Here is a 24,023-nt window from a genome sequence, read left to right on the forward strand (position 1 = left end):
AGGGATTGCTTGAATATGTCCGTAAACACACCAGCCAGCTGGTCTGCGCATGCTCGGAGGACGCGGCTAGGGATGCCGCCTGGGCTGGCAGCCATGTGAGGGTTAACGCGTTTAAATTTTTTACTCACGTTGGCCACGGAGAAGGGGAGCCCACAGGCTTTGGTAACGGGCTGTGTCAGTGGCACTGTGTTGTCCTCAAAGCGAGCAAAGAAGTTGTTCAATTAGTCTGGGAGAAAGACGTCGATGTCCGCGACGGGGCTGGTTTTCTTTTTGTAATCCGTGATTGACTGTAGACACTGCCACATCAACTCAGCCAAAAAAGAAGCGTCCCTTTTTCAGGACCCTGCCATTCAAAGATAAGTATATTTGGATTTTTACGAATTCACAGATCTTCATTGTAAAGGGTTTAAACACTGTTTCCCATGCTTGTTCAAATAACCATAATTAATGAACATGCACCTGTGGAACGGTCGTTAAGACACAGACCGCTTACAGATGGTAGGCAACAAAGGTCAGAGTTATGAAAACGTAGGACACTAAAGAGGCCTTTCTACTGACTCTGAAAAACACCAAAAGAAAGATGCCCAAGGTCCCTGATCATCTGCGTGAACGTACCTTTGGCATGCTGCAAGGAGGCATGAGGACTGCAGATGTGGCCAGGGAAATACAGTGCAATGTCCGTACTGTGAGATGCCTAACACAGCTCTACAGGGAGACAGGACGGACAGCTGATTTTCCTCGCAGTGGCAGACCACGTATAACACATGCACAGGATAGGTACATCCAAACATCACACCTGCGGGATAGGTTCAGGATGGCAACAAAAACTGCCCGAGTTACACCAGGAATGCACAACCCTCCATCAGACTGTCCGCAATAGGCTTAGAGAGGCTGGACTAAGGGCTTGTAGGCTTGTTGTAAGGCAGGTCCTCACCAGATATCACCAGCAACAATGTCGCCTATGGGCACAAACCCATCGTCGCTGGACCAGACAGGACTGGCAAAAAGTGCTCTTCACTGACGAGTCGCGGTTTTGTCTCACCAGGGGTGATGGTCGGATTCGTGTTTATCATCGAAGGAATGAGCATTACACCAAGGCCTGTACTCTGGAACGGGATCCATTTGGAGTTGGAGGGTCCGTCATGTTCTGGGGTGGTGTGTCACAGCGTCATCGGATTAAGCTTGTTTTCATTGCAGGCAATCTCAACGCTGTGAGTTACAGGGAAGACATCCTCCTCATGTGGTACCCTCCAGCATGACAATGCCACCAGCCATACTGCTCGTCCTGTGCATGATTTCCTGCAAGACAGTGTTCTGCCATGGCCAACGAAGAGCCCGGATCTCAATCCCATTGAGCACATCTAGGAACCTGTTGGATTAGAGGGTGAGGGCTAGGGCCATTGCCCCCAGAAATGTCTGGGAACTTGCAGGTGCCTTGGTGGAAGAGTGGGGTAACATCTTACAGCAATAACTGGCAAATCTGGTGCAGTCCATGAGGAGGAGATGCCCTCGAGTACTTAATGCAGCTGGTGGCCACACCAGATACCGACTGTTAATTTTGATTTTGACCCCTCCTTTGTTCAGGGACACATTATTCCATTTCTGTTAGTCACATGTCTGTGGAACTTTTTCAGTTTATGTCTCAATTTTTGAATCTTATGTTCATACAAATATTTACATGTTAAGTTTCCTGAAAATAAACGCAGTTGACAGTGACAGGACATTTCTTTTTTGCTGAGTTAACATCTCGTGTTTGAGCCATTGAATTGCGACTCTACTTTGTCTCTATACTGACGCTTTGCTTGTTTGCCTTGCGGAGGGAACAGCTGTACTGTTTGTATTCGGTCATGTTTCCGGTCGCCTTGTCATGATTAAATGCGGTGGTTTGCGCTTTCAGTTTTGCGCGAATGCTGCCATTAATCCACGGTTTCTGGTTAGGGAAGGTTTTAATAGTCACAGCGGGTATGACATCTCCAATGCACTTGCTGATAAACTCGCTCACCGAGTTAGCGTACACATCAATGTTGTTGTCTGAGGCTATCCGGAACACGTGATCGAAGAAATCTTGAAGTGTGGTTCGATTGGTCAGACCAGCATTGTATTGACCTGAGCACGGGCCTTTCTTGTTTTAGTTTCTGTCTATAGGCTGGGAGCAACAAAATGGATTCATGGTCAGATTTGCATGCATCGCGGAAGTTTGAGTTGCAATGATCCAGAAATCTTCCAGCTCGTGTCGTGCATTCGATATGCTGATAGAATTTAAGGAGTATTGATCTTAGGTTAGCTTTGTTAAAATCCCCAGCTACAATAAATGCAGCCTCAGGATGTATGGTTTCCAGTTTACATAAGAGTCCAGTGAAGTTCTTTCAGGGGCGACGAGGTATCTGCTTGGGGGTGGATATACACAGCTGTGACTATAATCGAAAAGAGAATTCTCTTGGAAGATAATGTGGTCGGCATTTGATTGTAAGGAATTCTAGGTCAGGTGAACAAAAGGACTTGAGTTCCTGTATGTTGTGATTACACCTTGAGTCGCAAATCATAAGACATACACCCCCGCCCTTCTTCTTACCAGAGATGTTTCTGTCGGTGCGATGGGTGAAGAAACCGGGTGGCTCTACTGACTCTGACAACGTATCCCGAGTGAGCCATGTTTCCGTGAAACAGAGAATGTTAAAATCTGTGAAGTAGCTCTGGAAAGCAACTCGTGCCCTAATCCCTCATCCATCTTGTTATCTAGAGATTGGACATTGGCGAGTAATACGCTAGGAAGCGGTGGATGGTGTGCTCGCCTTCTGAGTCTGACCAGTAGGCCGCTCCGTCTGCCTCTCCTGCGGAGACCGCGTTGTTTTGGGTCGGCCTCTGGGATAAGATCGCATGTCCAGGGTGGAGGTTCGAACAAAGGATCCGCTTCGGGAAAGATGTATTCCTGGTCGTAATGATTAAGTTGACATTGCTTTTTAAATCCAATAGTTTTTCCCGGCTGTATGTAATAACACTTGTGATTTCCTGGGCTAATAATGTAACAAATAGTATATAGAAAACTATGCAGTTATTTCTTTTTTTAAGTACCTGAAGCAAGGCGACCATCTCTGTCAGCGCCATCTCATTTACCCGCCTCAAATTGCAGCCAAAATAAATGCTTCACTGAGTTCAAGTAACAGACATCAACTGTTCAGAGGAGACTGAGTAAATAAGGCCTTCATGGTCGAATTGCTGCAAAGAAACCACTACTAAAGGACACCAATAAGAAGAAGAGACTTGCTTGGGCAAAAAAACACGAGCAATGGACATTAGACCGGTGGAAATCGGTCTTTTGGTTCTGATGAGTCCAAATGTGAGATTTTTGGTTCCAACCGCCGTGTCTTTGTGAGACGCAGAGTAGGTGAACGGATGATCTTCGCATGTGTGGTTCCCACCGTGATGCATGGAGGTGATGGTGTGGGGTTGCTTTGCTGATGACAATGTCTGTGATTTATTTAGAATTCAAGGCACACTTAACCAGCATGGCTACCACCCCATCTGGTTTGCGCTTAGTGGGACTATCATTTGTTCTCAACAGGACAATGACCCAACACACCTCCAGGGTGTGTAAGGGCTATTCGACCAAGGAGAGTGATGGAGTCCTGCATCAGATGACGTGGCCTCCACAATCACCCTACCTCAACCCAATTGAGAGGGTTTGGATCGCATAGTGAAGGAAAAGTAGCCAACAAGTGCTCAACATATGTGGGAACTCCTTCAAGACTGTTGGAAAAGCATTCCAGGTGAAGCTGGTTGAGAGAATGCCAAGAGTGTGCAAAGCTGTCATCAAGGCAAAGGGTGGCTACTTTTAAGAATCTCAAATATAAAATATTTTTGATTTGTTTAACACTTTTTTGGTTACAACATTATTCCATGTGTGTTATTTCATAGTTTTGATGTCTTCACTATTATTCTACAATGTAGAAAATGGTAAAAATAAAGAAAAACCTTGAATGAGTAGGTGTGCCGAAACTTTTGTCTGGTACTGTACATGTAGGTGGTAGGGGGGGTCCAATGTAAATAGTCCGGCTAGCCATTTGATTAACTGTTCACCAGTCTTATGGCTTGGGGGTACAACCTGTTAAGGAGCCTTTTGGACCTAGACTTAGCACTCCGGTACCGCTTGCAGTGCAGTCGCAGAGAGAACAGTTTATGACTAGGGTGGCTGGAGTCTTTTTGGAAGCTAACCATTATTTCATCCCTACGTTATATCGGCATTGAACAAGTCACCCTCCCTTGGAGAGGGGGTGACCTTGACAATGTATTGTTAAAACTAGAAGCTGCCTGGATATTTCATTTAAAGACCATTGCTACCTTCAGTCTCAACGTAGACTTTGTTCTGAAGCCACTCTTGTGATTTTGCTAGGCCTATGTAGCCAAATTCTATCTATCTATGATCGTATGCTATCCATTCATGTTTTGTATGTGTTCTATTTATATCTGTAAATTAACCAATGACACCAAGCCATACCTGGCCATGATTACAGACAACTGTGTGTCCTTTGAAACTATATAAACTAGTGACCTGCAGTGTTTGTCATTATACCCTGATGAAGACAGCTTGTCTGTCGAAACGTTGGTTATTAGGTTATTAAATTATTGTATCTGAGCTCCTAAAGTGTACGTCTCTCCTTTTCTTTTTCAAGTGTTCTACTCCGTTAGCCAGCACCTCGCCTAAACAGGTGTATCTTTCTTTCACCTCCAGATGGCTGGAGTCTAACAATTTTTAGGGCCTTCCTCTGACACCGCCTGGTATAGAGGTCCTAGATGGCAGGAAGCTTGGCCCCAGTGATGTTCTGGGCCGTATGCACACCCCTTTTCTCCTGAGGGGGAATAGGCAACACTTGCTGAATCTGACATAGTGGAAAGGGAAGAGGAGAGGCTGGGGATGAGCTTTGGCAGAAGCTTTGAGAAGGGCAATGGTTTTTCTTCCTTCAAATCCTACTCCACTCTCCTTTTCACCTCATTTAACACCTGATTTACATAACAAAAGGCAAATCTCAATAGGTGATCCAGGTATCATGTCATGGCACAAGTGTGAGGTTGGGCCTATCCTCTTTTGCTCCACTATTGTTCTTCAAGTAAGGGGGAGGCCAATGACATCAGAGGGCACCATCAGCCCAACTCCTTGAATGACCTACTACATTAAGTTTTGCTCAAAAACATTTTTTTTTACCCTTAAGTGTGTGTACATTACTGTATTTATACGTGGGATATTGTTTTTCAACGGGAAAAGTTAAAATATAGCTGGAGTGAGACAGCTTTGGATGTGGGTTCCAAGATTGTTTGGAACACATTTTGTGATCCAAAATGACTAGGTGTGTGGCTGCCTACCTTCGTGCAGGAAGGTGAGGTCCTTCTTGATGACGGGGAACAGGGGGATGATGGGTGGCTGGAGGTTCTGGTTGTTGAGCACGTTGCGATACTTGGCCATGTTCCTGGATGGATCAAACAGGTCTTGCAGGTCCCCGAACAGCTTCTCGTACTTACTGGGCAGCTTCTCCCACGTGCCCCGGAGTCTAGATACTGGGGCCAGGTTCAGACCACTGTTGGGGGGAGGACCACAGAAAGACAGTGAAGTTAGAATACTGAGAGTGTAGAGAAGGGGGCTAACTCTGGTTCCAGGCTTTTGTTCCAACCCCACACAAACACACCTGATTCAGATAATTACATTTCAGTGGGCAGCTGTTCAGTAGAATCAGGTGTGCAAGATTATGTTTGGAGTGAAAGCCCGCATGCCTAACTGCTGAATTTGGTTTAAAACTCTTCCAAATCGGTTTAACCCATCTACATCACAACATGGCCGCTGGGTCTCCTCTCGTACTTCTCTTCTCCGACCTCACCTAATGATGGAGAACATGGAGTTGAAGTTCTTGCACTCTCTACAATGGAGAGCTATCTTGATGAAATGCTTGACCGTCTTCATGCGCTTGAGCTGGTTGGGCTCCCGGGTCACCTCCGACGCCACCCAGAAGGTTTCTTGGTTGATGATCTCCTCGAAGCGCTTGAGGCAAAACGAGCCCGTCTTGGACTTGAGCTTGAACAGGTCGTCGATGTACTCGGTGGGCTCGATGGCGCAGAAGAGTTCAAAGGCACGCATGGAGAGCTGCGTGGCTACTTCCATAGTGGACAGCTGGAGGAGGGAGATCTGGCCTTCACGAAGGAGGTCCTGGGCGTCCTCGTCTGAACAGAGGGTCTCTGTCTCCATGTTGCTCTTCAGGTAGTATCTAGAGAAGAGCAGGGAGTTTCTTTACTATTCGCTCACATACACACAGGTATTCTATTGTACATAAATAAATGGTCTATCTCCATTTTGCTTCTCAAAACAAAGCACATATTTAAAATAGGTGTTTTTGTTGTTGGAGTTATTCATCAAGTTGAGTAACTTAACAAACACCTGATGTACTGTGACTTAAGTAAAAGTAGAAAAAGACAAGGTCTTTAATAAGAGGTGGTGATTAAGATGGGTATGGTCAGGAGAACATCAGCACAAGAGAAGGGGACTTTGCTATCTCTTGTAAAAGAGATGGGACTAACCTGTATAAAAAAATGTGATCAATAAAACCAGTCCTTACCTGCCACTGAGCTGTATCCTGTCTGCCAGCTTGGACAGTTGCTCCGGGAGCCGGCGTTGCTTGATGACGCCTTCCGGTGTGATGGACACCTCACACAGCGAATAGGCTTCGGGTGCTGCGGTCAGGGCGAACTCCCGGATGGCCTGGGCCACCACCTCTTTGGCCGTGGTGTCCTTACCGATCATGATGTATCGACTTTGCTGGTCTGCCTTGAACACCCGCAGCACCTGGTCTGACATGTCTGGATGGGGTGGGGGAATATAGTTACAACGTCAACACAACATTGGACAAACATTAAGGGCAGAATCCTCACTTTGGATATGGAGATTAAATAGGAATTACCCACACAATTCTCATGTCAGCAATTTCTTTTATTTTTTTTACCCCTTTTTCTCCCCAATTTCATGGTATCCATTTGGTAATAGTTACAGTCTTGTCTCATCGCTGCAACTCCCGTACAGACTCGAGAGAGGCGAAGGTCGAGAGCCATGCATCCTCCGAAACACAACTCAGCCAAGCCGCACTGCTTCTTGACACAATGCCCATTCAACCCGGAAGCCAGCCGCACCAATGTGTCGAAGGAAACACTGAACACCTGGCGACCTGGTCAGCGTGCACTGCGCCCAGCCCGCCACAGGAGTCGCTAGTGTGCAATGAGACAAGATATCCCTGCCAGCCAAACCCTCCCCAACCCGGATGACACTGGGCCAATTGTGCGCCGCCCCATGGGCCTCCCGGTTGCGACAGAGCCTGGACTCGAACCCAGAATCTCTGGTGGCACAGCTAGCACTGCGATGCAGTGTCTTAGACCACTGTGCCACCCGGGAGGCCAGAATTCAGCAATTTCATCATGGACAGTCACATCATTCAAGTACCATTGCTTTTTTTTACCCAAGGTTACAAAATCGTGGCATCCCCACAACTTTTTGAATTCACCATACCACCCAAAACATACCAAAATTAGAATGAATGAGTCACTGCTAGCCACTTACCCTCTCAAAAGTTTACAGGATCAATTAGTTTCAAACTGTACTCCAAACATTTCAACAAAAAGGTCAACAACTGATGTCTGCTAGAAGCCACGCTGACATGCTCAATGATCTACGGTGAGTTTGCGTAACTCATTTAGCCGACTACAACATTGAAAGACAGAGGGGCTGACTGACAGCATTGACAAGGACATGATTGTGCTTTCTACAGCCAAGTTAGATTCAGGCCTACGTAACCCATTAAAACACACTGATTTGCAGGCTGCTGTTATCAAGACCAACAAGCCCAGACCATAACCACAGTTAGAAAACATTAACCCTTAAGACCCCAGATTTAGAAACACCATAGGAAGCTTGTGAAAGAAACAGCAGTTAGCTTGCAAAGAGGACAAGCGTTGCGTGGGCAGAACAAAAGCAGACTGATACTCACTTGTCACGACTGGGGCTGAAGGAACACAAAGAGTATGTGTGGGAGAACATTAAAACGTGGGTCAAACATCTGGCGAAGAATTTCCCCGGTTAGCAATGTATGAAAATAAACTGCCTCAAGAGAGATGAAGACAGCCAAGTGGTGCTTATAGATGTGTAATGTATGCTTTATAATATACAGTTGTATATAAAAGGTTCAAAGAAGAGTGTGTGTTTGTCCTCACCAGGCGGGTTGTTGAAGTCCAGGATGCGGTGGTGGGACTGCAGCAGGTCAGGGTTGCTGGACGACAGGCTGCCGCTGACTGGCAGCGCGGCCGGAATCTGTTTGGACTGCTTCAGGCCCACGATGCTGTCGTCCTGCGACTGGCCCACACCCACGTCGCTACGGAAACAGAGGGAGGGGTTGGAAAGTTCCACTTTCAGAGGATAGAGGGCAATGTTTTTACAGTAAAGTATATCAGTAATAGAGGTTACACTGCTCAATACATCAAATTACATTTTATTTTTCACATGCACCAAATACAACAGGTGTGTTTCACCTTACCGTGAAATGCTTACTTACAAGCCCTTAACCAACAATGCAGTTTTAAAAAAAAAAGTTAAAATATTTACATTAAAAAAATAAAAAATAACCGGCATTGTAAATAAGACTTGCCTAGTTAAATACATTTGTTATAAATAAATCTTCATAAGAGGTTACACTGCTCAATACATCATCAATGCAACACAAAAAACATGAATAAGTCAAACCGATTTTATTCCACACTCCTCTCCTCTAACTTTGAAGCAACCTTTTCCATTGGTCTCTGACGTCTCTTACTTGTATGGTTTTGGGGGCAGGATGCTGGTGAGCGTCTTGTCAAAGATCTTCTTGAGCTTGTTTCTTCCCCCCACCGTGTTGGCTTTGGCCTTCTTGCTGGCCTTCTCCAGGCCCATCACCTGCATTGAGGAGGAGACGGGACACCATTACATTAGGCTTTAGGAACATCTTTACAAAGATAAAACCAGGGACATATTCATTAGGGCACACCATAGCTAAATGTTTTGCAACAAAAAATAAAAACAAGCATTTCTGATTGGACAATGTCAGGTAGTACCTTCCTGTTTCAGTCTGTTTAGTGCCTAATGAATACATCCTTGATAACATACACAAAACAAAGCATTATGGGTACTGTAGTCCATCATAACATCACCTGCTCAACATCCACCGCCAGGTCAGGGATGGAGTATCGCGAGCCCTTCTTGATATCCCCGATCTTGGGCAGGTGTGCCGGGGCGCCATTCTTGCGGTCCACCTCTGGCGTCTCCTCACCCTCTGCCTCGTGGTCGTGCTCTGGTCGGGCTAGGAGCTCCTTGAACACTGGGTGGATGAAAGGGGTGAAACGCTATCAACAAGGCAGGTCCTACAGGCCGCTAGTTTTGTCGCACCTGGTCTACTGTTCAGTCGTGTGGTCAGGTGCCACAAAGAGGGACTTAAGAAAATTACAATTGGCTCAGAACAGGGCAGCACAGCACAGCTGGCCCTTAAAAGTACACGGAGAGCTAACAATGATATGCATGTCAATCTCTCATGGCTCAAAGTGGAGGAGAGATTGACTTCGTCACTACTTGTTTTTGTAAGAAGTGTTGACAAGCTGAATGCGCCGAGCTGTCTAAACTACTAGCGCACAGCTTGGACACCCATACATACCCCACAAGACATGTCACCAGAGGTCTCTTCAGAATCCCCAAGTCAAGAACAGACTATGGGAGGCACACTGTACTACATAGAGCCATGGCTACATGGAACTCTATTCCACATCAAGAAACCAATGCAAACAGTAGAATCAGATATAAAAACACATAAAAATACACCTTATGGAACAGTGGGGACTGTGAAGAGACACACACAGGTACAGACACGCATTCGCCCACAAATGCTAGCACACGAACTCTACACAAACGTACATTGTAATATTGCTTTATGTTGGTATTATATATTTTGTATTGTAGATATGTAGTGGTGTAATAATGTTATATGATGTACTGTTTTTTATTATGTTTTATGGGTAATGTAAGCATCTTAATGTGTTTGGACCCCAGGAAGAGTATCTGCTACCTTGGCAAGAACTAATGGGGATCCTTAATAATTACAAATACTGTGTGGAACATAGTGTTACTGTTACTTATATTCTTCTATTAGTATTAAATTCATAGTTAGCCTTAATAACTCTTACCTAAAAGATTCGTTTTCACAGAAATTGACAAGTGGGTGTTGTTCCTCAGGATCTCATTGGCTTTCGTGAGCTGGACATTCTCAAAGTTCTGCCCGTTCACCTCCAGAATCTGTTCAAAGACAAAGATACCACAACATTACATACTTTATCAGCCACATGCTCAATTCTTTTAATTCAAGCAGAAGTCAAATCCACAGCTCTGATGTAAGCACCAAAACGCCAACCAACTGAGCGATGTGAACTCCTCTATGACATGACACTCATACCATCCCCCCTTCTCTTCTGTTCCCATCTCCCTAACCTCTACATTACTGGTCTCCATCCCACTTCTCTTCTGTTCCCATCTCCCTAACCTCTACATTACTGGTCTCCATCCCACCTCTCGTCTCCCTAACTTCTACATTACTGGTCTCCATCCCCCTTTCCCTCCCATCTCCTTAACACTACTGGTCTCCATTTCCTGTTAGCTGCCTTATGAAAGCTGCTGACTTGTCATGAGAGGGGAAGGACTTCTTGTTTACACATGAGCCTGCCACTGAGTTTTCCTCTGAGTGAACCAGGAAGTGAATGGTGATCCCATTCTTCCTCTGCAGTCATTTGAGCCACTTATTGAGAAGGTTAGACAAGAGTATTGCAAGAGCAAACATACTTTGCAAGATGTTATGGTTCACATTTCCTTTGGGAAGCAGCTGCAAGAAAGAGTAAGTTTATGCCAAAACAAAGGACAGCAGAGCAGGGTTTTCAAGCTGGCATCCTGGATTTAACATAGGATCTTTGCCACCCTTGATCTTTGCCACCCATCGTGGTAGCTGTCTGATGCGTGGTGAGCTTTCAGATGCAAAACATTGCCCTGGCATCAATCAGGTGGGTGCTACACTGCTAGGGGATGAGGGAAGTTTCCCATCCTATGTAATGCATTTTGAACATATGAAAAAACGCTATATAAAGAATATCATTCTCGTTACTTCACCTGGTCTCCTCGTTTAAGGCCGGCCTCCGCGGCCTTGCTCCCGGGCTCCACACTGTCGATGAAGATGCGAAAACCCTTCTCGGAGCCCCCCAGCAGGGTGAAGGCTAGCGGGGCCTCCCTGGACGGCTTGGTCAGTGTCACTAGTCGCAGTTTGGCTTTAGCAGCGCAGGCAATGTTTAACAGTCTAAGGTGGCCGTACATTTTCTGTAAAGGAAAATTATGTTTAGTACCGGTATATTGCTTAATTCAGGGTTTGTGTATCTCAACATTGTTACTATGTGGAATGAAATGAAAATTATAAATTAAATAATCTATAGCATTTTAAATTGTGAAATAAGAGGCTAGCACAAGGCAAACATTTGGACAATTTGAATGCTTTGACTGAATGTATAATGAGGGCAAATTAGGAGTAATGTTGAAACTGGATATGAAACACGCTGTAATGTTGAAACTGGATATGAAACACACTAATGTTGAAACTGGATATGAAACATGCTGAAATGTTGAAACTGGATATGAAACATGCTGAAATGTTGAAACTGGATATGAAACAAGCTGTAATGTTGAAAATGATATGAAACATGTTGGAACTGGATATGAAACACGCTGCAATGTTGAAACTGGATATGAAACATGCTGAAATGTTGAAACTGGATATGAAACATGCTGTAATGTTGAAACTGGATATGAAACAAGCTGTAACGTTGAAAATGATATGAAACATGTTGGAACTGGATATGAAACACGCTGCAATGTTGAAAATGGATATTAAACATGCTGTAAAGTTGAAACTAGATATGAAACATGCTATGCTTAACTGAGACACGGACCTCTCTCTCCAGATTGTTCTCAAACTCTTCAAGAAAGTGAGTCATTGCAGGGTCGCCTTCAAAGTCATTGAAGTGATTGTTCACCCACAGCAAGACTACCCGTGTAACCTGGGGATGCAAGAAGAAAGTAATCAAGATTCATTCAAAGTAAAAAATAAGTGGATGAGCATGGGCTTGGATTGAATGTTAGCTTGTTATATACATTTCTTCACATGAAGTTGTGTGTGTGTGTGTGTGTGTGTATGTACACTACCGGTCAAAAGTTTTAGAACACCTACCTCATTCAAGGTTTATTTTTTATTTGTAATATTTTCTACATTGTAGAATAATAGTGAAGACATCAAAACTATGAAATAACACATGGAACAATGTGGTAACCAAAAAAGTGTTAAACAAAAAATATTTTATATTTGAGATTCTTCAAACAGCCACCCTTTGCCTTGATGACAGCTTTGCACACTCTTGGCATTCTCTCAACCAACTTCATGATGTAGTCACCTGGAATGCATTTCAATTAACAGGTGTACCTTCTTAAAAGTTCATTTGTGGATTTTCTTTCCTTCTTAATGCGTTTCAGCCAATCAATTGTGTTGTGACAAGGTGGGGGGGTATACAGAAGATGGTCTTTTAACAGATAGGGCTTAGTCCATATTATGTCAAGAACAGCTCAAATAAGCAAATGGAAACAATCGTCCATCATTACTTTAAGACATGAAGGTCAGTCAATACAGAACATTTCAGGAACTTTGAAAGTTTCTTCAAGTGCAGTCGCAAAAACCATTAAGCGCTATGATGAAACTGGCTCTCATGAGGACCGTCACAGAAATGGAAGACCCAGAGTTGCCACTGTTGAAGAGGATTTTTATTTTTGTATTTATTTTTTATTTTATTTCAGGATAAGTTCATTAGACTTACCAGCCTCAGAAAGTGCAGCCCAAATAAATGCTTCACATAATTCAAGTAACAGACATCTCAACATCAACTGTTCGGAAGAGACTGCGTGAATCAGGCCTTCATGGCCGAATTGCTGCAAAGAAACCACTACTAAAGGACACCAGTAATAAGAAGAGACTTGCTTGGGCAAAGAAATACGCGCAATGGACATTAGACCGGTGGAAATGTGTCCTTTGGTCTAGAGTCCAAATGGGAGATTATTGGTTCCAACCGCAGTATCTTTGTGAGACACGGTGTGGGTGAACGGATGATCTCCGTAAGTGTATTTCCCACTGTAAAGCATGGAGGTGGTGGTGTTACGGTGTGGGGGTGCTTTGCTGGTGACACTGTCTGTGATTTATTTAGAATTCAAGGCACACTTAACCAGCATGGCTACCACAGCATTCTGAGCGATACGCCAACCAATCTGGTTTGCGCTTAGCGGGACTATCATTTGTTTTTCAACAGGACAATGACCCAACACACCTCCAGACTGTAAGGGCTATTTGAACAAGGAGAGTGATGGAGTTCTGCATCAGATGACCTGGCCTCCACAATCCCCCGACCTCAACCAAATTGAGATGGTTTGGGATGAGTCGGACCGCAGAATGAAGGAAAAGCAGCCAACAAGTGCTCAGCATATGTGGGAATTCCTTCAAGACTGTTGGAAAAGCATTCCAGGTGAAGCTGGTTGAGAGAATGCGAAGAGTGTGCAAAGCGACATCAAGGCAAACGGTGGCTATCTGAAGAATCTCACATTTTATTTTATTGGTTTAACACTTTTTTTGGTTACTACATGATACCATATGTGTTATTTAATAGTTTAAGTCTTCACTACTATTCTACAATGTAGAAAATAGTAAAAAAAAAAATCTATGAGTAGGTGTTCTAAAACGTTTGAAAGTTAGTGTATGTAAGCATGCATGCATCTGTGATATTTTCTATGCTTTAGCTATTACTGATGTTAAGTACCGTCTAGCTTCCATTACAATAAAATTACAAAAAAGACTTATCTGAAAAAGGATAGTAAAGTGTTTGAACTGGGATCTGACCTTGTCCCTGAGGCTTGGGTCGTGGAACCACTCGAGGAGCTTGTTGCCCACGACCATGGGGCTGGAGAGGAAAGTCCTGTAGGTCAACAGGAAGTCCTCGATGTAGGTGGGGTCCACCACAGAGTGCTCCTCTACCAGGTGCATAGTCAGACGCTCCTTCGTGCCCTATAGGAGATGGTGTATAATCCTTTAGATAACACTAAACGTCATATACATGGGCATTCATAACACCTAATATGTCATGACATCTTTATTAGGAAGATGTGGTTTGGAGTCTAAAGGCTTACTCAATAATGAATTAACTCACCTTGATGACGATGTGTCCCTTCCGGGTGCCGGTGCGGTCCAGCTCACGGTGCTCCTTGACCATGACGATCTCGCCCTCCTCCTCCACCTTCTGCATGTTCTTCTCCACCTGGTTGAGGATGCAGCAGTAGTCCTGCTGCGCTATGCACACAAACTGGAACAGAGGTGGAGGGAGTGAGGGAGGGAGAGAGAAAGTGAAAGAGCGGAGTAGTTAGCTTGGGGACATAATGCTTTTTAGACCAACATGGCTGAGAGACATTTTGAGCGAATCTATTTTAAGACACCAATGAAATAAACACTCTCAGTGAATTAACCCCAGCGTCTTCATTTAATTGGTTGGTACCTACTGGACAATGTATACTGAACAAAAATATAAACGCAACATGTAAAGTGTTGGTCTCATGTTTCATGAGCTGAAATAAAAGACCGTCAAAATGTTCTATACACTCAACAAGCTTATTTCTCAAATTTTCACACATTTGTTTACATCCCTGTTAGTGAGCATTTCTCCTTTGTAGCATATCAAGAACATGATTAAACAGTATGATCATTACACAGGTACACCTTGTGCTGGGGACAATAAAAGGTCACTCTAAAATGTGCAGTTCTGTCACACAACGCCACAGATGTCTCAAGTTTTGGAGGCAGAGTACAATTGGAATGCTGACTGCAGGAATGTCCACCAGAGTTGTTGCCAGAGAATTTAATGTTAATTTCTCTACCGATGTCGTTTTAGAGAATTTGGCAGTACATCCAATCCGGCCTCACAACCACAGACCATGTGCAACCACGCCAGCACAGGACAGGACCACAATTGGCCCAGTGTCGACTGGGTTTGGCCAGTGTAGGCAGCCATTGTAAATAAAAAAATGTTTTAACCGACTTTCCTATTTTAAATAAAATAAAACATATTTAAATGTCAAGCCTGCATTAAAATGCAACAGACTAATTGAGTAAGTAACAGGGGTGGAGTATATAACACTGTTCAATATATGGGAGAGAAGGCCCATATCACAGGCCAATCAACCGATAGTCCATCATAATAGCCAGTCTCAGTGCTGAGCCTTACCTGACAGTCGTCCACCTTAGTCTTCATCACTCCCTTCATGTACTCCTTCTCTATGGTGGGGGAGACCCCGAAGCTGTTGCCCATACACAGGATCTCAGGCCTGCCCTCAGGGTACGTCACCTCCACCGAGCCATTCAGGATCACTGACCACGAGTCCAGCTGAGTGGGGAAAGACCACAACCACAAAAAGTTAACATTCAGAAATACTCAGTTATCATTCAGTGGACAATGGTTTAATACAGGGACAGGAAACTGAAGTCCTCTGGGGACGTAGTGGTGTCACTTTGTCCCCATCCCGAGTGCAAAACAGCTGATGCATTCTAAAGTGAAGATCATGATTAGTTGATTATGGAGTCAGGTGTGTTAGTTGGGACTGGGGCAAAAGTGTGACACTAATCAGGCCCCCGAGGACTGGAGTTGCCCATCCCTGGTTTAATATCAGGCTAGGATCAAATGTTAGTGGAAAATAAAGAAAGCTATGATGCTTTAAATAAATGGTTTAATATCAATTAGACTTAAGCAACTAGTTAGCCATTTGCGATTAGTTAGCCGTTAGTTAAATCAAATCAAATTGTATTAGTCACATGCGCTGAATACAACAGGTGTAGACCTTACAGTGAAATGCTTACGTATGAGTCCCTAACCAACAACGCAGTACAGATAAGAAATAGAAGTAACATGTAATTAAAGAGCAACAGTAAAATAACAAAAGCGAGACGATATACAGGGGGGTACTGGAGCAGAGTCAAAGTGCGGGGGCACCGTTTAGTCAAGGTAATTGAGGTAATATGTACCGTAAATTCCGGACTATAAGCCGCAACTTTTTTCCCAGGCTTTGAACCCCGCGGCTTAAACAATGACGCGGCTAATATATGGATTTTTCCCGCTTTCAATTTTTTTTCTTCCAAAAAAACACATTCTGTGACGTGCTCAGTTTTTTGGCGGCATGAAGCTTTCATTAGACCAATGAAATTGCCGAACGTGTTAAGGTCAAACAACTTTTTTGTTTACTGTTTAGATTAAATCGAGCGCTCTCAAACTTCATCATTCTGATTACGGTAGTCATTTTGTCACCCTCATCATGGCAAAGACACGGAGAAATGCATATGATGCAGCTTTCAAGTTGAAGGCGATTGATCTGGCTGTTGGAAAAGGAAATAGAGCTGCTGCACGGGAGCTTGGTCTTAATGAGTCGATGATAAGACGTTGGAAACAGCAGCGTGAGGAATTGACTCAGTGCAAAAAGACAACTAAAGCTTACTGCTAATTTTTTATTTTTTGTTACAAGCCGTGTTTCGTTAAAGCCTATTTATTTTTGTTACAAGCCGTGTTTCGTTAAAGCCTGTGTAAAGTTCATTTGTTTCAATGTACCGGTAGGCACCAGCGGCTTATAGACATGTGCGGCTTATTTATGTTCAAAACAATAATTTATTTTAAATTCAGTGGGTGTGGCTTATATTCAGGTGTGTTTAATACGGTACATGTAGTTTGGGTTATTAATATGTACAGTTGAAGTTGGAAGTTTACACACACTTAGGTTGGAGTCATTAAAACTTGTTTTTCAACCACTCCACAAATTTCTTGTTAACAAACTATAGTTTTCGCAAGTCAGTTAGGACATCTACTTTGTGCATGACACAAGTCATTTTTCCAACAATTGTTTACAGACGGATTATTTCACTTATAATTCACTGTATCACAATTCCAGTGGGTCAGAAGTTTACATACACTAAGTTGACTGTGCCTTTAGAACAGTTTGGAAAATTCCAAAAAATGATGTCATGGCTTCAGAAACTTCTGATAGGCTAATTGACATCATTTGAGCCAATTGGAGGTGTACCTGTGGATGTATTTCAAGGCCTACTTCTAACTCAGTGCCTCTTTGCTTGACATCATGGGGAAATCAAAAGAAAAAAGTCAAGATCTTAGAAAAAACATTGTGGACCTCCACAAGTCTGGTTCATCCTTGGGAGCAATTTCTAAACACCTGAAGGTACCACGTTCATCTGTACAAACAATAGTACACAAGTATAAACACCATGAGACCACGCAGCCATCTTACCGCTCAGTAAGGAGACGTTAGTCTCCTAGAGATGAACATAATTTGGTGCGAAAGATGCAAATCAATCCCAGAACAACAGCAAAGGACATTGTGAAGATGCTGGAGGAAACAGGTAAAAAATATCTATATCCACAGTAAAACGAGTCCAAAATCGACATAACCTGAAAGGCCGCTCAGCAAGGAAGAAGCCACTGCTCAAAAAGCACCATAAAAAAGCCTGACTACAGTTTGCAACTGTATATGGAGATAAAAATCATACTTTTTGGAGAAATGTCCTCTGGTCTGAAGAAACAAAAATAAAACTGTTTGGTCATAATGACCATTGTTATGTTTGGAGGAAAGAGGGGCAGGCTTGCAAGCCGAAGAACACCATCATGTTGTGGGTGTGCTTTGCTGCAAGAGGGACTGGTGCACTTCATAAAATAAATGGCATCATGAGGTAGGAAAATTATGTGGATATATTGAAGCAACATCTCAAGACATCAGTCAGGAAGTTAAAGCTTGGTCGCAAATGTGTCTTCCAAATGGACAATGACCCCAAGCATACTTCCAAAGTTGTGGCAAAATGGCTTAAGGACAACAAAGTCAAGGTATTGGAGTGGCCATCACAAAGCCCTGACCTCAATCCTATAGGAAATTTGTGGGCAGAACTGAAAAAGCGTGTGCGAGCAAGGAGGCCAGCTCTGTCAGGAGAAATGGGCCCAAATTCACCCAACTTATTGTGGGAAGCTTGTGGAAGGCTACCCAAAACATTTGACCCAAGTTAAACAATGTAAAGGCAATGCTACCAAATACTAATTGACTATGTAAACTTCTGACCCACTGGGAATGTGATGGAAGAAATAAAAGCTGAAATAAATAATTATTTCTACTATTATTCTCATTTCACATTCATTAAAATAAAAGCGGTGATCCTAACTGACTTAAGACGGGGAATTTTTACTAGGATTAAAAGTCAGAAATTGTGAAAAACTGAGTTTAAATTTATTTGGCTAAGGTGTATGTAAACTTCCGACTTCAACTGTACATGTAGGTAGGGGCGGCAGGTAGCCTAGTGATTAGAGCGTTGGGCCAGTAACCGAAAGGTTGCCAGATCGAATACTCGAGCTGACAAGGTAAAAATCGGTCGTTCTGCCCCTGAACAATGCAGCTAACCCACTGTTCCTAGGCCGTCATTGTAAATAATAATTTAAATAAAAGGTTAAACAATATGTATATATATTTTTTTTATTACAGTGACTATGCATCGATAACAACAAAGAGTAACAGCGGTGTAAAAGAGGGGGGGGGGGGGTCAATGCAAATAGTCTGGGTAGCGATTTGATCAGACGTTGAGGAGTCTTATGGCTTGGGGGTAGACGTTGTTTCGAAGCCTCTTGGACCTAGACTTGGCCCTCCGGTACCGCTTGCCGTGTTGTAGCAGAGAGAACAGCCTATGGCTGGAGTCTGACAATTTTTAGGGCCTTCCTCTGACACCGCCTGATGGCAGGAAGCTTTTCCCCAGTGATATACTGGGCCATACGCACTACCCTCTGTGACGCAACCAGTCGGGATGCCTGTCGGGATGCTCTCAATGGTGCAGCTGTACAACCTTTTGAGGATCTAAGGACCCATGCCAAATATTTTCAGTCTCCTGAGGGGGAATAGGTTTTGTCGTGCCCTCTTCACGACTGTCTTGGTGTGCTTGAATCCTTGTTAGTTTGTTGGTGATGTGGATACCAAGGAACTTGAAGCTCTCAACCTGCTCCACTACAGACCCATCGATGAGAATGGGGCGTGCTTGGTCCTCCTTTTCCTGTAGCCCACAATCATCTCCTTTGTCTTGATCACATTGAGGGAGAGGTTGTTGTCCTGGCACCACACGGCCAGGTCTCTGACCTCCTCCCTATAAGCTGTCTTGTCGTTGATCAGGCCTACCACTGTTGTGTCATCGGCAAACTTAATGATGGTGTTGGTGTCGTGCCTGGCCGTGCAGTCATGAGTGAACAGGGAGTACAGGAGGGGGCTGAGCACGTACCCCTGAGGGGCCACTGTGTTGTGGATCAGCGTGGCGTATGTGTTGTTACCTACCCTTACTACCTGGGGGCGGCCCGTCAGGAAGTTCAGGATCCAGTTGCAGAAGGTGGTGTTTAGTCCCAGGGTCCTTAGCTTATTGATGAGCTTTGAGGGCACTATGGTGTGGAACGCTGAGCTGTAGTCAATAAACAGCATTCTCACATAGGTGTTCCTTTTGTCCAGGTGGGAAAGGGCAGTGGAGTGCAATAGAGATTACGTCATCTGTTGATCTGTTAGGGCGGTATGCAAATTGGAGTGGGTCTAGGGTTTCTGGGATAATGGCCTTTAGCGGTTAGCCAGACGTTAGCCAGACGTTAGCCAGACGTTAGCCAGACGTTAGCCAGACGTTAGCGGTTAGCCAGACGTTAGCGGTTAGCCAGACGTTAGCAGTTAGCCAGACGTTAGCAGTTAGCCAGACGTTAGCGGTTAGCCAGACGTTAGCGGTTAGCCAGACGTTAGCAGTTAGCCAGACGTTAGCGGTTAGCCAGACGTTAGCGATCTGAATGGGGCTTGGATCGATGTTTAATCACTATTTCTGGCCAGAAAATCAAACTGATGACCATCACATTCTTTAACAGGTGATATTCTTAATCATTAGTCACAAATGGTTCAATAGTATATAATGCCCCCATTTTTACACTAATAATAACTACGATTTTACCCTTTTATTATGGATATAAAAAGATAGCAAATCTTATTTTACAGCAAGGCATCGCTTTCTCCCTTATAGCATCATCAACAACACATTTGACAATGCACTGAGGCAGTAGTGGACATACTTCTAACACACACCAGCTCAATAGGATGTTATTCCACATTGACTGGACTGCCCTTGAAGTGAACTGGACTTAAGGGTATGGCTCTGCACTCTATTGTTTGGGTGCATCGCAGCGAAAAAATGACCAAAGTGGCTTAATTCAAAAACCAGAGCCTGTCCAGACTGTTGAGACAGTACAAGTGATCTCTCTACTGGTCCCCTTGGGGAATGTTATGATGCTGGGAGATGGCCGTCATTCGTGCTTAATAGAGCAGGAAAAAAAACAAAATGGAAAAAGAGAAACCTGCATTGGCAATGGAAAGGGCAAACTCCAAGTCACAGGCCATAGATGTGCAAACCCAGACACATTCAAGACACACACAAGACCAATATAAGAGACAATGGAAATTCCACCCCAAACTTTTTTGTTATTTGTTTCTTTAGTCCATTGTTGATATAGTCCCAAAATGTTTCGCCTGTCAGCAATCAAGTAATCAAAAGTATGTTGCATTTTGATGCAAAATGCATCATACCGGCTGTATTTCTGTATTTTAAAAGTGATATATCTTGATTACTTGATTGCTGACAGGCGAAACATTTTGGGACTATATCAACAATGGACTAATGAAAGAAATACCAAAAGATCATTTTGGATTGGAGTTTTCCTTTAAGACCGACTCATTCACGGCACACCCCTCCACATACAAACATACCTCTTCCCCGTCATTGAGTACGATGGTGCCGGCCCGCTCGACCACGGCAAACACCATGACGGCACACAGCTCCCTCCTCACAGACATGGTCATGTTGGCAAACGCTGGCAGCTGATGCATGAACTCCAGTAATTGCTCTGTGGAAAGGTTGGAGAGGGGGAGTAGAGAGGGAGCGGTGGTTAGGAAGGTCTTCACACAGAGGAGAGAGAGGACGAGCGTAGGAGGACTTGGCAGTCCTTCACTCTTCCTTCACCCTCTGCGTGGCTTTGGATGAAAAAAAGGGCACAGCGAGAAGGTGCATTAAATTCAACCCCACAAGTGATGAGTACCCAACAATGGGATGATTATCTGAAGAACACTAAGGCAAACTACCAATTTAATTTTCATAGACAGAAAAAACTGCATGAGCATAAAAGGAAAAGCGACCTTTTGCATTCACTTCTAAGTGGGTCAACATTAATCAAATCTCATTTGGGGCTTCAGCTTGGCTGTATAGGGCATTGCCTGTCCTGATTCCTGCCCCATGCATTTTTTTGGCTCCTTGAAATAGCTCGTTGCGGGAGCCAGGGAAGGACTCCATCCCTGTGCTAGGCGCCTAAAGTAAGTCTGGGGTGCGGGCTGACCTGTGCTTGGCATGGCAACAGTGTCGTGTGGGAATCCTGCGGAAGCACTGAAACTTTAATGTGCCGGGAGAAGAGAGGCGAGGACGTGCGACGTTGACCTAGAAAAGCCTGTCGGCAGAGAGAGCAGGAAGGGGAGGGGTGGCGGGGGGGTTGTGGGGTAAATCGAGGGGAGGAGAGGGGGACTGGGGTACTCGCTCACTCTCTTTCTACATTTGCATCCACTAGATCATCCACACATCACATCTACAGCTAAGCTTTATATGTGAGTAAATGTGAACTAATCTCTTCTTTTGGCTCCCTATCATTGTAGCTGTACTGCTGCTAACAGGCCTACGATATCACAGTCTTCGTATGGCACAGAAAGAATAGAACTGAGGGCTAAAATAAATTCACCTAACGAAAGCATTGAAGCACGAAGGCCTACAGATGGACACATAATTCACGGTAGCTAGCTAATACAGAGGGGCAGGGTTGAGATACACCAAGGGCGGGGCACTGGGAGAGGGGGCGTCGCTGTGGATTGTTTGATTAAAATCGTGAATGCTTGATTAAACTCTGATGAGTCTACAATGGGGACTCAGATTAGGATTTCCCCTTAGTGAACAAAGCCAAATCTAATTGGCTCCCATTGCTTTTCCAAATGTCTTGCCAGAAAACAGAAAGCACTCACATACAAGGTCTTTTTTAGCAGTAATAATAGGCATTATAACCGTTGTTTGTAGATTTTAAGAGTTTAACGGTGGTGTGGAATAGTCACCCCCTTCTGTGTAATAGGAGCCAGGAAGCAACATAGCAAAGAAGGGGAGGGAAGTGGGGGGCACCCTGCCTAGTGCCTACACAATGGTAGGGGAAACACTGGCAGGCCACAAGTAAATACATTTTGGTTCCCAGAACATTGTGAGTAGGTCACTTTTTAATCAATCAAAGGGGAACCTTGAGGGAATGTTAGGGGAACATTCTGTGTGCTAGCAAGGACTCACCTATGTCGTCATCGGTACGGTCCATTGGGTCCTTCTCCAGGCAGTCCCGCACGATGTCGCGGCTCATGAGGGGGTCCGACGATCGCTCAATGTCCTCCTCGTCATCGTCCTCCTCTGAGTCGACGGCAGTCTCGGGCAGGCCGCTGAGGTCCATGTCGCCTGGCTCGTTTTCCGTGGCCTGAGGGTCAGAGGAGAGGATGGATGTCAGTCAGTCATCACGGATCAAGTCATCCAGGATCAACAAAAACACAACGGCTTTCTCCATCATAAGCACCACCATCAATCTTAGTTTTAATAACATGAGTGCAGGAAAATGGTCACTGGTCCATACTAAGCATGTCAGCTCCATCCATCTACTCCAAGTAGTAACAGCTGCACACTGGTGGGCTGAGATGAGGTTGGTAAATCTAAATCAGGGTTTTGGTGCACAAACTTCACATAAGGGCTGGTAAACAAAACAGCGGCAAGAAGCAGACCCTGTTTCAATTCAATGCTTCAAAAGCGACAACAATGTCTGAACATCTAGCCTGTTTAGTGAGAATGATAGGTCTGAGAGAGACACATCAACACTGCATACCAAAGCACCCTGCTATGCATAAAACACCCAGCTAATTATCTCACATCTCTCCCTCTCCGGGCTCCCCATTTCCCTCTCCGGGCTCCCCATTTCCCTCTCCGGGCTCCCCATTTCCCTCTCCGGGCTCCCCATTTCCACTTAGAGACTGATAACCTCTGAAAGAGTGATAAAATATGTACGTAGCAAAGAGAGAAAAACAAACAGAGAGGGAGCACTAGTAACGCAATTGACAATGTCACACTGATATTAATAGAGATCTTGGCACTGTGCATCCATCAAGGCTTCTCACATACTAGAAATATCGCTGAGAGGCCATATTGTGTGTTTCATGCTCTCAACACGAGCCTCTCCTCGGAACGAAATCCAGGCACAAAACACAGGGAGATGAAAACTAAAAACCCTCCCCTCCTGTTGAGTGCTAACCGACTCCTCTTACCTGAATAAGGTGCCGAAACTCCAGCCTTTTCACTGAGAGAGACGAAAACAATGTCGCCTTCGCAAACTGCCTGCAGCAGCCTAGTCCAAGACGCATCTTTACCGCCCGAGCTGCCAGTCGTGTTTAAATTTTTCAGAGATTCAAAGAGTCCCTGTCTCTCACCAAACGTAGCCCTATGTCATTTATCCTTAACCATCATGTGCAAATGTCTCATTAATGATTCAGGGTGCTGTCTGACTAGCCACTCAGGCGTCAGGAGGTCAGCGAAGTAGGAGGGGCAGGGGAGGGGCCTGATGGGGCGAGAGAGCAAAGGGGCGGGGTTATTATGTTGGGCAAGGGGTTGGTACGGTGTGGACTTGGAGTGAAACAGCGGAAAATCTGAAGATTGAGGTATGTCGGTTCCCTATGCGACAGGGAATAACTGAGG

At 44.4% G+C, this 24,023-nt stretch overlaps 1 protein-coding gene across 1 annotated transcript in view; it reads right to left on the reverse strand.

Moving 5' to 3' along the window:
* Positions 1-24,023, reverse strand: part of LOC115170583 (rap guanine nucleotide exchange factor 2-like) — a 153,006-nt gene that overhangs the window by 15,319 nt on the left and 113,664 nt on the right. The window contains 14 exon segments of the mRNA XM_029726850.1: positions 5,359-5,570; positions 5,868-6,251; positions 6,600-6,840; positions 8,242-8,399; positions 8,838-8,956; positions 9,211-9,377; positions 10,234-10,342; positions 11,204-11,407; positions 12,034-12,141; positions 14,019-14,183; positions 14,326-14,478; positions 15,394-15,552; positions 20,981-21,117; positions 22,584-22,761. Coding sequence (XP_029582710.1) covers positions 5,359-5,570; positions 5,868-6,251; positions 6,600-6,840; positions 8,242-8,399; positions 8,838-8,956; positions 9,211-9,377; positions 10,234-10,342; positions 11,204-11,407; positions 12,034-12,141; positions 14,019-14,183; positions 14,326-14,478; positions 15,394-15,552; positions 20,981-21,117; positions 22,584-22,761 — 2,494 coding nt within the window.

Source organism: Salmo trutta, chromosome 3, assembly GCF_901001165.1.
Source record: "Salmo trutta chromosome 3, fSalTru1.1, whole genome shotgun sequence".
Classification (NCBI taxonomy): Eukaryota; Metazoa; Chordata; class Actinopteri; order Salmoniformes; family Salmonidae; genus Salmo; species Salmo trutta.